The 11,467-nt window shown below is 35.9% G+C and overlaps 2 protein-coding genes across 3 annotated transcripts; both read left to right on the top strand.

The window, feature by feature from the left end:
• Window positions 1-656: 656 nt before the first annotated feature.
• Window positions 657-2,934, top strand: LOC141594083 (major pollen allergen Ole e 10-like). 2 transcript variants are annotated; one of them, XM_074414279.1, is made up of 5 exons: window positions 657-911; window positions 1,914-2,255; window positions 2,409-2,439; window positions 2,662-2,763; window positions 2,851-2,934. In XM_074414279.1, the coding sequence occupies exons 1-4, from the start codon at window positions 854-856 to the stop codon at window positions 2,747-2,749; spliced, it is 519 nt and encodes a 172-aa protein (XP_074270380.1). In that variant the 5' UTR covers window positions 657-853; the 3' UTR covers window positions 2,750-2,763; window positions 2,851-2,934. The 2 variants fall into 2 exon arrangements, with proteins under 2 accessions (XP_074270380.1, XP_074270379.1); XM_074414278.1 differs by having other exon boundaries at window positions 2,662-2,934.
• A 3,994-nt stretch (window positions 2,935-6,928) lies between these two features.
• On the top strand, window positions 6,929-8,176 carry LOC141594082 (cytosolic sulfotransferase 5-like). Its single transcript, XM_074414276.1, has one exon. The coding sequence runs from the start codon at window positions 6,943-6,945 to the stop codon at window positions 7,948-7,950; it is 1,008 nt and encodes a 335-aa protein (XP_074270377.1). The 5' UTR covers window positions 6,929-6,942; the 3' UTR covers window positions 7,951-8,176.
• Window positions 8,177-11,467: the final 3,291 nt, after the last annotated feature.

The raw sequence follows: 11,467 nt of genomic DNA, 5'->3' as shown, positions 1-11,467 counted from the left end.
TCTACTTCTCCTTTTGGGGGTGAATAATCAGTTTTTGACTTCTCAAAAGCACTTTTAAAACTCTCTAATTTACCATGTTTGGCCAAGCTACTACTTTTTCAATTACAAAAGCACTTTTTAAGCTTGGCCAAACAACACCTTTATTTCTCAAATAAGTCAAAAGGCAATATAAACGTAGAATATTGTGGGTGTAGGAATTCAAATATGAAACCTATTATGATACTCCTAAAATATGTAAAGTATTTTCATTATTTCATATGCCATTTTAAGATAATATAACAACCTGACCTTATTAATGAATATATATGACATTGTATTTACCGTACAATGACGCAATAATATTCCTACAATATTCTGAAAATATTAGGATACTCATAATATTCTCCTAACTATATAATGTTAGCACATAATTAATAAATTTATGAACTTAATAAATCAAGTAATAAACTCACAAATGGTAATGAAAAGACAATTTAATTTAATTTATGCCATAAATGAAAAATCTTTGGTTAGATTGAGTGAGAATTTGTATAACAAAGTACAAATAAAGTACAAATAAAGTTGAACTAATAATCCTCTAATTGAAGAAACGTATGATTCTTCAAATCCCATCACCAACCGTTTATTAAGCATTTATTACATATTTTCATTCTTTTGGCTTACCATGCATTTACACCTCTCTAACAAATTAAACTAAATAAATAAAATATAAATATAAACCCTTTTTGCATTTCTCTACAATAATTATGTACTTATTCTTTTTATTAATCCTATCATTTTCTCATATTACTATAAATTTGGAAGATTATACATTTTATTAATTTGTTTTAAGATAAATTCATTCTTCTCTAATATGTTAAAGAAGATCTTGTTCTTCACAAGCTTTTTCATCCTATTGTGCTCTATAATTGGTACGTCTCTTCTTTTTCATCCTTTTGATTAGTTTGTAGCGGAATCAGGATTTGAAGTTTTTGAGTTAAAAATAAAGTAGAAAAGTTTTACATAGACGAGTTATTACTAATGTAATAGAGTAAAATTTCGTATAGTTTTGACTAAAATTTTAAAATCTTCATTGTTTGGGGATTTTCATTTGTCGTTATTTAGTGTCGTATATATTTTGTCGTTCTCATTATTTTTTACTTGTCATACTAAAAGATCCAAATAAATTAGACTTCCTATATATCTTATTACTTTTTAACCAGTAAATGATTACACAATAGAGGTTGTATTAATTTCTTTTTCCTTTAACTCTTTTTCATATTTTTCTGGTTCGATTTATCAAAACAATTATTTTTGTATTAAACTTTTTAGTTCATTCTATTAGCTCTTAGTTCATTCAAAAAATTTTTAATTTGTCTTTTCTTTTTTCTCCATCCATATCCATAATACCAGTGGGAAATCTATTATTCTGTTTGATCTAGAACATACAAACAGTCTTTAGCTACTTCATACTGTAGAAGTTAAATTAGCTTTTTATCGTTTAATACGCATCTTGTATTTCGTAAAAATTGGGTACAATATAATCCTTATGTAAAGGCCATCCTACCCAACTCTCGGGCATTAAAATACGTTTTAGGCGCGGATGGTTATCATATGAAATTCCCAATATATCATAAGATTCCCTTTCTTGAAAATCCGCGCTTTTCCAAACCCAGAACACGGACGGAATTCTAGGATTGCTCCAAGTTGTAATTTAGCTATAATTATAGATAAATAGAATTACAAATAAGACAATATTAAAAACAATGTCAATATCGTAGAATAATGACATTGTTGTTAATACATATCGACTATAATTGAAGAAATATGATCACAAACATGACAAAATATTAATTTATTATTTTCCCCAATTTTTCTTTATATAATTAATTTTAAATTAATTGCATAAAGTATATAATTTTATGTTGTTTTAGCCTATGCAAATGAGGAAGCACCCTTACAAGAAAAGAATGAAGCAACAATTCCATTAACAACAATGTCACCACCAGAAGGTAACACCACCTTCATGGGTGGCACAGCTTGGTGCATTGCGCTTCCCGACGCCTCTCAATCCGATCTCCAAATCGCCCTCGACTGGGCTTGTGGCTCAGGAAATGCCGATTGTGGACCCATTCAAGCCGGAGGCCCGTGTTTCGAGCCTAACACATTTGTTTCCCATGCATCCTATGCCTTCAATAGTTACTATCAACAAAATGGTAACAATGAGGTTGCTTGTCATTTTGGTGGGACCGCCACTTTAACCCAACACGATCCAAGTAATTCTTAATCTCGTTTAAAATTACGAACTTTCATTAGAAAAATTGCACTTTTTCTAACTAATCATATTCTATACGTTTGTTCAATATAGTACTACGTTTTGTAGTATTTAAAACAAAAATAACGTTAGTCGATTTAATTATTCATTTCAGGTTACGGAAAGTGTGTCTACGCTGCATCAAGGTACAAAATATATTATATATGAAATTAATACTTTTTGTCTCAATCATTTGTTTACCTTATTAAAATATATCTCATTATAAATATAAAAGGTAAACTCATGACTGAGACAGAAAGACTAGACGATGATTATTAAGCGCATTCACGTAACCATAAGAATTACTTCGAATAATCTATGGAAATTACAATTTTTTTTTTTTAATTTTTGTGTTGTATGATGTTCAGGCCAACAAAATCAGAATCTGGGAAATTGGATGCAAATTTTTTCATCAGAAGTTTGGTAATATTATGCTTAGGAAGTTGGTTGTTCTAGTGCTTAATTAATTAGTGAATTAAGGAAGATTTTGAGTTAGAAAAATGCATGAAAAAATGCTTTAATTAGTTTGTTCAACGTACGTACTTGATTTAATTTAGATTATTTTGTGATTTTGTAAGTTTATTCGTCGGTCGATCGATATACCTTACTTTTGGAGTAGGTTAATTAAGAATACTTATGTTCATGGTATTGCACTTTTTGTCGCCTAGGCCAAGAAACATATAGATGATATAGTACAATATTAGTAGGATTGAGCAAAATCGTATATCCAATACGGTTTTAAAAACCGTAATGTATAAATAGTTTTAACTTTTAAACATCACAAAAGATACAATATAAATCCAGTAAGTGGATTATACATCTGATGTATTACCACCAATTCATAGTTTCAGAGCATTATAATAAAAAAATTGAGTTTTGTTTTAAAAATTTTGAGTTTTAATATAAATTTTTTGAGTTTATTTACTTAAATATTAAGTTCTAAAAAATTGCAATAATACTCAAAAACATTACATATAAGTTTAGTAAAATTTGAGTTTTGACGGAAAAAAAATTTAAATCTAACTTATAAATTTTAATAAGCTCAAAAAAAACATACATATACTAAAAAACAAATAATGTTTGTGGAAATAAGCTCAAAAAATATAGATATATGCTCAAAAACAAAAAAGTTAGAGGTAATACCTCTGATATATGTTCCTTTTTCTCATATAAATCTGATACAGTTTTTTATATACGGTTTCTGGGTACCTGGAAAAGCAGTCTACACGGATTCGGTTTTATCGATTGTCGAGTTTATCATTGTATTTCTGTCGACTCATATCACTATCACATTATCACCCTCAGGAATCACCCAACACCCTTTCCATTCTGACACCATCCCCATTAGATTATTGGTAGAAAAACTCATCAAAAAGTAGTTAAGTTTGGGAAGTGGGACTTTGCATATTTTATTTTTGTATTTTTAAAATTTGAAACCGTGTCAAAAAGTGTATATACGGTTTCATTTTCGTCTGAAACCGTATCGTAATACCCAAATTTGTATCATATATACAGAAATTTGTATAATTTTAACCGAATACTGTATCGTAAAATTTTATCGTATGTTGTTGATCACCCTTAAGGCCCTAATTAGACGTGAACATCGGGCCGGGTAGGGCAAGGCTATGCTGTGGTCGCACACAGTATCATTAATTAAATTAATTTTTTTATTTAACTTATTTAGCCTAAAATGAGGGGATAATATTTACTCAAATTATTACTTAGGTTAAATAGAGTTAAGACTTAAGATGTGGGTATAAAATGAGCAACATATATATAGTGTTATTTGAGCAAGTCCAATGATAAACTAGCTTACCTTATTTAGCCTAAAATGATGGGATAATATCTACTATCTTACCTTTGACACCTCACATTTAAAGCTACAAAATTTTTGAGCTATTAATGTATTACAATGGTTTAGCTTAATTATTCACTAGCTTAATTGTAACCACATTTAAGCTACTAAATTTTTTATTGGTTGTTTCCATGTGATAGGTCCATTTAAGCAACTAGCTTAAGGAGGCTCGTTGCTTAAACCAAGCAAACCTACATGGAGAATTCCAATGGTTTAGTCATTAACTTGCAACTTTGTAAAATTGCAAGCATGTCCCTAGGCTAAACCATTGGACTTGCTCTTAGTTGTCATCTTAAATTTTCTACTTAGAGCATCTCCAATGGACGGCTACAATATATTGTAGCTTGATTTACCAAACCGATTTTTGGAGCTACTCGGCTTTGCGGCTACAAACCGCTCCAATGCTGAACTACAATATCATGCTGCTAGGATGGGCCCACAATATTATTTTCATCAAATGAGAAAATATTTTTTATAAACCAAGGTGTGTAGCTTGGTAGAGCTACCATGCTCACAAGCTACACACAAATATTGCACCTCCAATGGTAAATTACATGCTTACTATTTTGTTAATATTGCAAGCATGTCCTTTTGAAAAACCACTAGAAATGCTCTTAGGAATCTTTTTCCTCGTTAACCTGATATTAGTGATTACTATATTTTCCTAACCCAATATTTTTTTCAATTTCATTTTTCTCCTTAATTTTGGTGTTCCATAAGAGCAAGTTACTTGGTTTAGTTTAGGGACTTGCTTGCAATTTCTTAAAATTGCAAACTAATGGTTAAACCATTGGAAATAGCCTAGTAGAATTGCTTGGGTTGAGCTAGAGGTGGACACTGGTCATGGTCTTAGCCAAGGGCGGGCGGGCTAGGGTAGAGCAAAGACTGCACGACACTAGCATAGGATCGGGCCGTTGTCTTGGCAAATTTAATTTTTTTTAGTCGAGGCAGACACGACACTATAGGGGCGGGCTGGACCGGGCTGGTTACAATTTTTTTTTTTTTGAAAAACCGGGCTGGGCTGGAAAAAACCCAACACTAGCACGGCCCGTAGGGCTGACCGGGCCGGGCCATGTACTGACCAGGCTGCTAAATTCTAGCCCGTGTGACAGTGTTGGGCCGTGCTGGGACGGGCTGGCCCGTTATGTTGTCCACCTCTAGGTTGAGCAACCAACTTCATTAGGCTAGTAGCTTAAGTCGAACCACTGAAAAAAACAACCAATAAGAAATTAGTTGAGTTGAATCAAGCTAGTATAAATAAAGTTAAACCATTGTACAAGTTTTGTAATTTAAGATTGTTGGTAGTTTAACATTTGATGTAGCAAAGGTAAGCTAGTTGCAACTAGTTTACCATTGGACTTGCTCTAATATATAAAGTTAACTCGACCTGAATGATACTTCGCTATTAACCCGTACTGTACCATATCCAACACCCGAACTCAAGACTTGTGCTTGACCCTCACTCAAATTAACTCGACCCAATATAACCCGACAATAATAGTTATCACTATACACTGGTTATTATCCACCAAAAACTAGATAAAATTAAGTAGGGGGTAATTGATAAACACTACCAACATAAGTCCTCTTTTACACAGTCACTACCTACATAAACTAACTTTCAAAATCACTACCACAAAAATAACTCCGACATCAAAAACACTACCATTTACCCGGAAAACCTCATAGTCGACAACTTCAAATTTCACTCCCAAAATATTCTTTTTCATCCCCAAACTACCCTTCCCATCCATAACCACCCATCCCACGCATAACCACCATCTCCTCCAACCACCAACCTCATCGCCATCCACACATCATCACCACTCACCACCAACCATCACTACAACCCGCCCTTCTTCTTCTCTTTTGTCTCTCTTTATCTCCTTTCACCATCACCACCACATAAATCACGACCACCTTCGTCCAGATCTGCAACACAACCTACCACCAGAGCAAATCCCACCGTCGATGCACAACCCCCTACCTCAAGAACCACAACTAACATGCCACACTCACCACGACCTCCTCCTTTCGGTGTTTGAGGGGAGTGGCAGGCGGCCGACGTCGAGATGGCAGTGATGGGTCCTTTTTGGGGGTTGTTTTTGGTTCAATTTGGGTGGTGGAGGAAGTTGGTGGCAGTAAGGATCCTCTGTCCCACATTTGTGTTCCATTGTGTGTGCCACTCCACTCACCTCTTGACACATCACTTGTTGTAAAATAAAATATTGCAATAATCATATTAATTTGTTGATGTGTTAGAAGGTGATTGTAGTAGCACACACATTGGAACACCAAATGGGATAGAAGATCCCCACTCAGTTGGTGGTAAGGGTGTTCTGGTCATATAATTTATAATTTGGACGGAAAATGGAATTTGGTAGTGATAGTAGGTCGGGGTCACTATGTTGGGGTAGTGATTATTATTATTATTATTATTATTATTATTATTATTATTATTATTATTATTATTATTATTATTATTATTTTATGTTGGTAGGGATTGTGAAAAAAGGGGATTTAAGTTGTTAGTGTTTATCAATTTATCTTAAAAGTAAATCCGAAAACAACTCGAATCCGAAATGACTCTGATCCAACCCGGTTAACCTGTTTCCCAAGTCTACTCGCAAACCGCCCATGCTATACACTTACAAACCGCCCATGCTAGATACTTACAAACCGCCCATACTTATCTATATGGGAGTAAGTGCACCATACTGTGAGTACATAGAATTTGTCGACTATATAATTGTATACGTGACACTACCATGTGTATGCCATCTTCATATTCACAATGAATAAGAACGAAACACAAAACGAGATACCAATAATCTCCCAAGAAGAACTTGAAAGCCTCAAACAAAGCCTTCCACATGTTTCTTCGACCAACAATAAAATGGAACTAATAAACTACCAAGGCTTCTGGATCTCTGAATCGCTTTTGGCTCGGATTCTCCAGCTTCAAAGACATTTCCTAGCTCGAGATAGTGATCTCATTATTACCGGCCTACCAAAAACCGGCACCACATGGTTAAAATCTTTACTTTTCACAATTATCAACCGTGCAATCTACCCCGTTAATCAAAACCCTTTACTAAAAAATCACCCGCAAGAGCTTGTATACAACCTAGAGAGTGACATTTACGGAGAGGCTTTTGAATACCCTCGGCCTCAGCATCTTGTTGAGCTTCCCTCTCCAAGACTTCTTAGCACCCACTTGCCCTATAACTCGCTCCCTGAATCGATCAGGACATCCAATTGTCGACTTTTATATATTTGTCGAAATCCCTTAGACGCACTCACCTCGCTTTTTCACTTTGGAATGAGCTACCTTAAGTATGCAAATAGCAAAGAGGTATTTCGTGTCGAGGATCTATTTGAGGATTTTTGTGCAGGCAGGTCCATTTTCGGACCATTTTTTGAGCACGTGGTTACGTATTGGAAAATGAGCTTAGAACAACCTGAAAAAGTGTTGTTTCTTAAGTACGAGGATCTTAAGGAAGACCCAAAACACCATTTGAAAAGGGTGGCGGAATTTATAGGTATGCCTTTTACTCCATTTGAGGAAAGTCAAAGTATCATTGACCAAATAATAGAGTTTTGTAGCATTGGAAATATGAAGGAATTAGAAGTTAACAAGAATGGTGTTATCAATAAGTTTTTTGAGAAGAAAAGTTACTTTAGAAAAGGAGAGGTGGGAGAATGGAGAAACCATTTCACACCACTTATGGTTGAGAAGATAACTAAGCTTATGGAAGAAAAACTCGAAGGAACGGGATTAACCTTTAAGTTAATCCCATAAGAAAAATGAGATAGCGTCATTATTTTATGGCTCCATATTATAAATAAAGTAAGTGGTTAAGTTCTGCTGTTCAGGTATTAAGTATGTACTGTATTAAGTGTTGAATGATATAAATGTAATCTACTTCTTTTTTATGTTATATTTTAACTTGTTCCTTGTGATTTAATTTGTAAATAGATTTCCACGCAGATGGTTATATGAAGAAACATCGATATTACAGTGATAATACGGAGTTGTGATCTTTGTTTTAAAAAATTGCATTTCGTTCGATCTTTTAAGACTTTGTATTCAATTGATTTCGATTTCGAACCGTTTTCACTAGTCACAATGTACAACAAAAATGTCTTAAATAAGAATTTGTGGTAATCTAAATGTTGGCGTTTGTCGGAACATATATGAACACGTAATCGGTGAACTTTGGTTGTATGTAGTACCAAAGCGTAAAACGGTGAACTTTGGTTGTTTGTAGTACCAAAGCGTAAAACGGTGTACATGTAATGAGAGAGATTGAGAGTTTAATTGGTGAGTATTATTGACAATGATGGTAGGTATAAATACAAGAGTGATCCTTTAATTAAGGAACCATATCCTTTAATTAAGGAACTATATACTCTAAACTAGGAAGCTAATAATACTAAGCTAGGAACCGTATCCTTCAAACAAGGGATTACATTATTTACTAGTGGACTTATTCTATCACACCCCCGCAGTTGATACGGGAGGTAAACGAATGTGTAAACTGTCACGGAAATCATCAAAAAGAACTAGAGGGAGGCCTTTGGTAAAGATATCTGCGATTTGATAACGAGAGGAGATATGAAGCACACGAACTTCACCGCGTTCAACCTTTTCCCGGACAAAATGAATGTCCATTTCGATATGTTTAGTACGTTGGTGTTGAACCGGGTTACCCGAGAGATAAATAGCGCTCACGTTATCACAGTAAACAAGGGTAGCTTTAGGCATAGGGACGTGCAACTCCACTAGTAAATTGCGGAGCCAACACGACTCCGCGACAACATTGGCCACACCACGGTATTCGGACTCGGCACTGGATCGGGATAGTGTGGGTTGTCGCTTAGAAGCCCATGATATTAAATTAGCACCCAAAAATACACAATAACCAGAAGTAGACCGTCGAGTATCGGGACACCCTCCCCAGTCAGCGTCCGTGTAAGCACGAAGAAGGGAAGGAGCAGAGGGATAGAGCCATAAACCACATTCAGAAGTACCCTGAACATAGCGAACAATGCGCTTAAGGGCGGCCATGTGTTCGGTCATAGGATTGTGCATAAAGAGGCAGATTTGCTGGACGGCATAAGAAATGTCGGGCCTAGTAAAAGTGAGATATTGGAGGGCACCGACAAGACTACGATAAAGTGTGGGAGTATCACATGGAACCGAGGGAGCCGCACTTAATTTTGGTTTTGTATCAACGGGGGTCGCAGCGGGTTTACAAGATATCATACCAGCACGCTCAATAATTTCAGTAGCATATTTGGTTTGAGACAAAAATAAGCCCTTAGAGCAATGCTTGACGGAAATGCCCAAAAAATAACTTAGAGGGCCGAGATCCTTCATAGCAAACTCCGTCTGAAGCTTACCCATAATAGTAGTCCGTAGAGCATCCGAGGAACACGTCAATATAATATCATCGACATATAACAGTAAATATGCAAGATGTGTACCTTGTCGAAAAATGAATAAAGAGTGATCCACTTTGCTGTGAGTAAAACCAATATGAGAAAGATAGTCAGCAAACCGTTTATACCAAGCACGAGGTGCTTGCTTGAGCCCGTATAGCGATTTCTTTAGGAGACAAACATGATCATGTCGTGATTTGTCCCTATAGCCGATGGGTTGATACATATAGACCGTTTCGTTAAGCGTCCCATGTAAAAAAGCATTTTTAACATCAAGTTGATGAATGGACCATGATTTTGAAAGAGCAAGACATAGAACCGTTCGAATTGTAGAGGGCTTTACCACCGGGCTAAAAGTTTCTCCACAATCGATACCAACTTGTTGCGTTTTCCCATCACCTACAAGACGAGCCTTATACCTTTCAAACGAACCGTCAGAATTATATTTATGATGAAAAATCCACATTGAGCGAATAACATTAACATTCGTAGGACGAGGGACCAAGACCCAAGTCTTATTATTAATAAGAGCGGTGTACTCGTCATCCATGGCGAGTTTCCAATTACTGTCACGGAGAGCCAACACGGGAGTTTTTGGAATCGGTGAAATGGCTACAGAGTGAGACAAATTTTGTTCATTGGATGGCTTAATGTATTTGGGGTTTGGTTTTACGATGCCATGATCGGCTCGCGTCGTGAGTTTGGAGGAAGGTAAAGGAACTTGGTCGACGGGGGCACGACGAGAGTAGGTGATGAGGGGGGATGTCGTGGTCCTAGCGGCTGACCTTGGGACTGGGGACCGGGGCTCGGGTGACAGTGGTGTAGGGGAAGGGTCAGCAGGGACGGGCACGATAGGTGTGGTGTTCAGTGGGTGTGTTTGTGTTTGGGTCAGTGAAGAGGGAGGCATGGTCATGTGTCGAAAGACATACGGGGAGACTCCATCATCCAAAAAATCATAGGTGTGAGCATCGGGTTTATGTAATTTGGCAAAAGGAAAAGTGCTTTCGTCAAACAAGACATGACGACAAATAATTATTTTACGTGTAGACATGTCTAAACATTTATACCCACGATGATCTTTAGGATAACCAAGAAACACACATGGAGTAGAACGAGGCTGTAATTTGTGTATAGTGGTAGAAGGTATTAATGGAAAACACAAGCAACCAAAAATACGGAGATGAGTATAAACCGGATTACGATTATACAAAATATGGAGAGGGATATTATAGGCAATGGATTTACTAGGTATGATGTTCAGTAAATAAGTGGCTAAAGAAAGAGCATGATGCCAAAGATTAACAGGGATTGAAACATGAAAAAGTAAAGTCCGAACAATGTTATTAATAGAGCGAATTTTACGTTCCGCTTTTCCGTTTTGGGAAGATGTGTGAGGGCAGGAAAGTCGAAAAACTAGGCCATTATTCTCACAAAAATCACGAAATAAGCGGTTAATAAATTCGATCCCATTATCACATTGTAAAGATTTTATTTTTCGTTCAAATTGAGTTTGGACGAAAGCATGGAATTTAGTTAATATGGGGGGAACTTGATTTTTCTTATCAACAGGAAACGTCCATAAAAAGTTTGAAAAATCATCCAAAATAACTAAATAATATTTGTGACCAATGGAGCTTAAAACAGGTGACGTCCATAGATCACAATGAAGAATATCAAATGGCATACAAGTACGAGAAATAGATGTAGCAAAAGGTAACCGAACATGTTTTCCTAGAGGACATGATTGACAAAACGACTTTTTAGAGTACGAAGTACCATCAATGAATTTATTTTGCCTAATAATAGAAAAGACGGGATCACCCGGATGGCCTAACCGATCGTGCCAAACGGATGGAGCTAAGGCAGCAAAAGTA

Source organism: Silene latifolia, chromosome 8 (assembly GCF_048544455.1).
Source record: "Silene latifolia isolate original U9 population chromosome 8, ASM4854445v1, whole genome shotgun sequence".
In the NCBI taxonomy this organism is placed as follows: Eukaryota; Viridiplantae; Streptophyta; class Magnoliopsida; order Caryophyllales; family Caryophyllaceae; genus Silene; species Silene latifolia.
The sequence above is the reverse complement of the archived record's forward strand: the minus strand, read 5'-3'. Positions and strand labels throughout refer to the sequence as shown.

What these genes read in the sequence shown, in the direction of transcription:
- LOC141594082 (XM_074414276.1), top strand. Translation starts at nt 6,943, where the DNA reads ATGAATAAGAACGAAACACAAAACGAGATACCAATAATCTCCCAAGAA.
- LOC141594083 (XM_074414279.1), top strand. Translation starts at nt 854, where the DNA reads ATGTTAAAGAAGATCTTGTTCTTCACAAGCTTTTTCATCCTATTGTGC. An exon ending in CCTATTGTGCTCTATAATTG is followed by an intron (nt 912 to 1,913) that starts GTACGTCTCTTC and finishes ATGTTGTTTTAG; the next exon opens with CCTATGCAAATGAGGAAGCA. An exon ending in TGTGTCTACGCTGCATCAAG is followed by an intron (nt 2,440 to 2,661) that starts GTACAAAATATA and finishes TATGATGTTCAG; the next exon opens with GCCAACAAAATCAGAATCTG.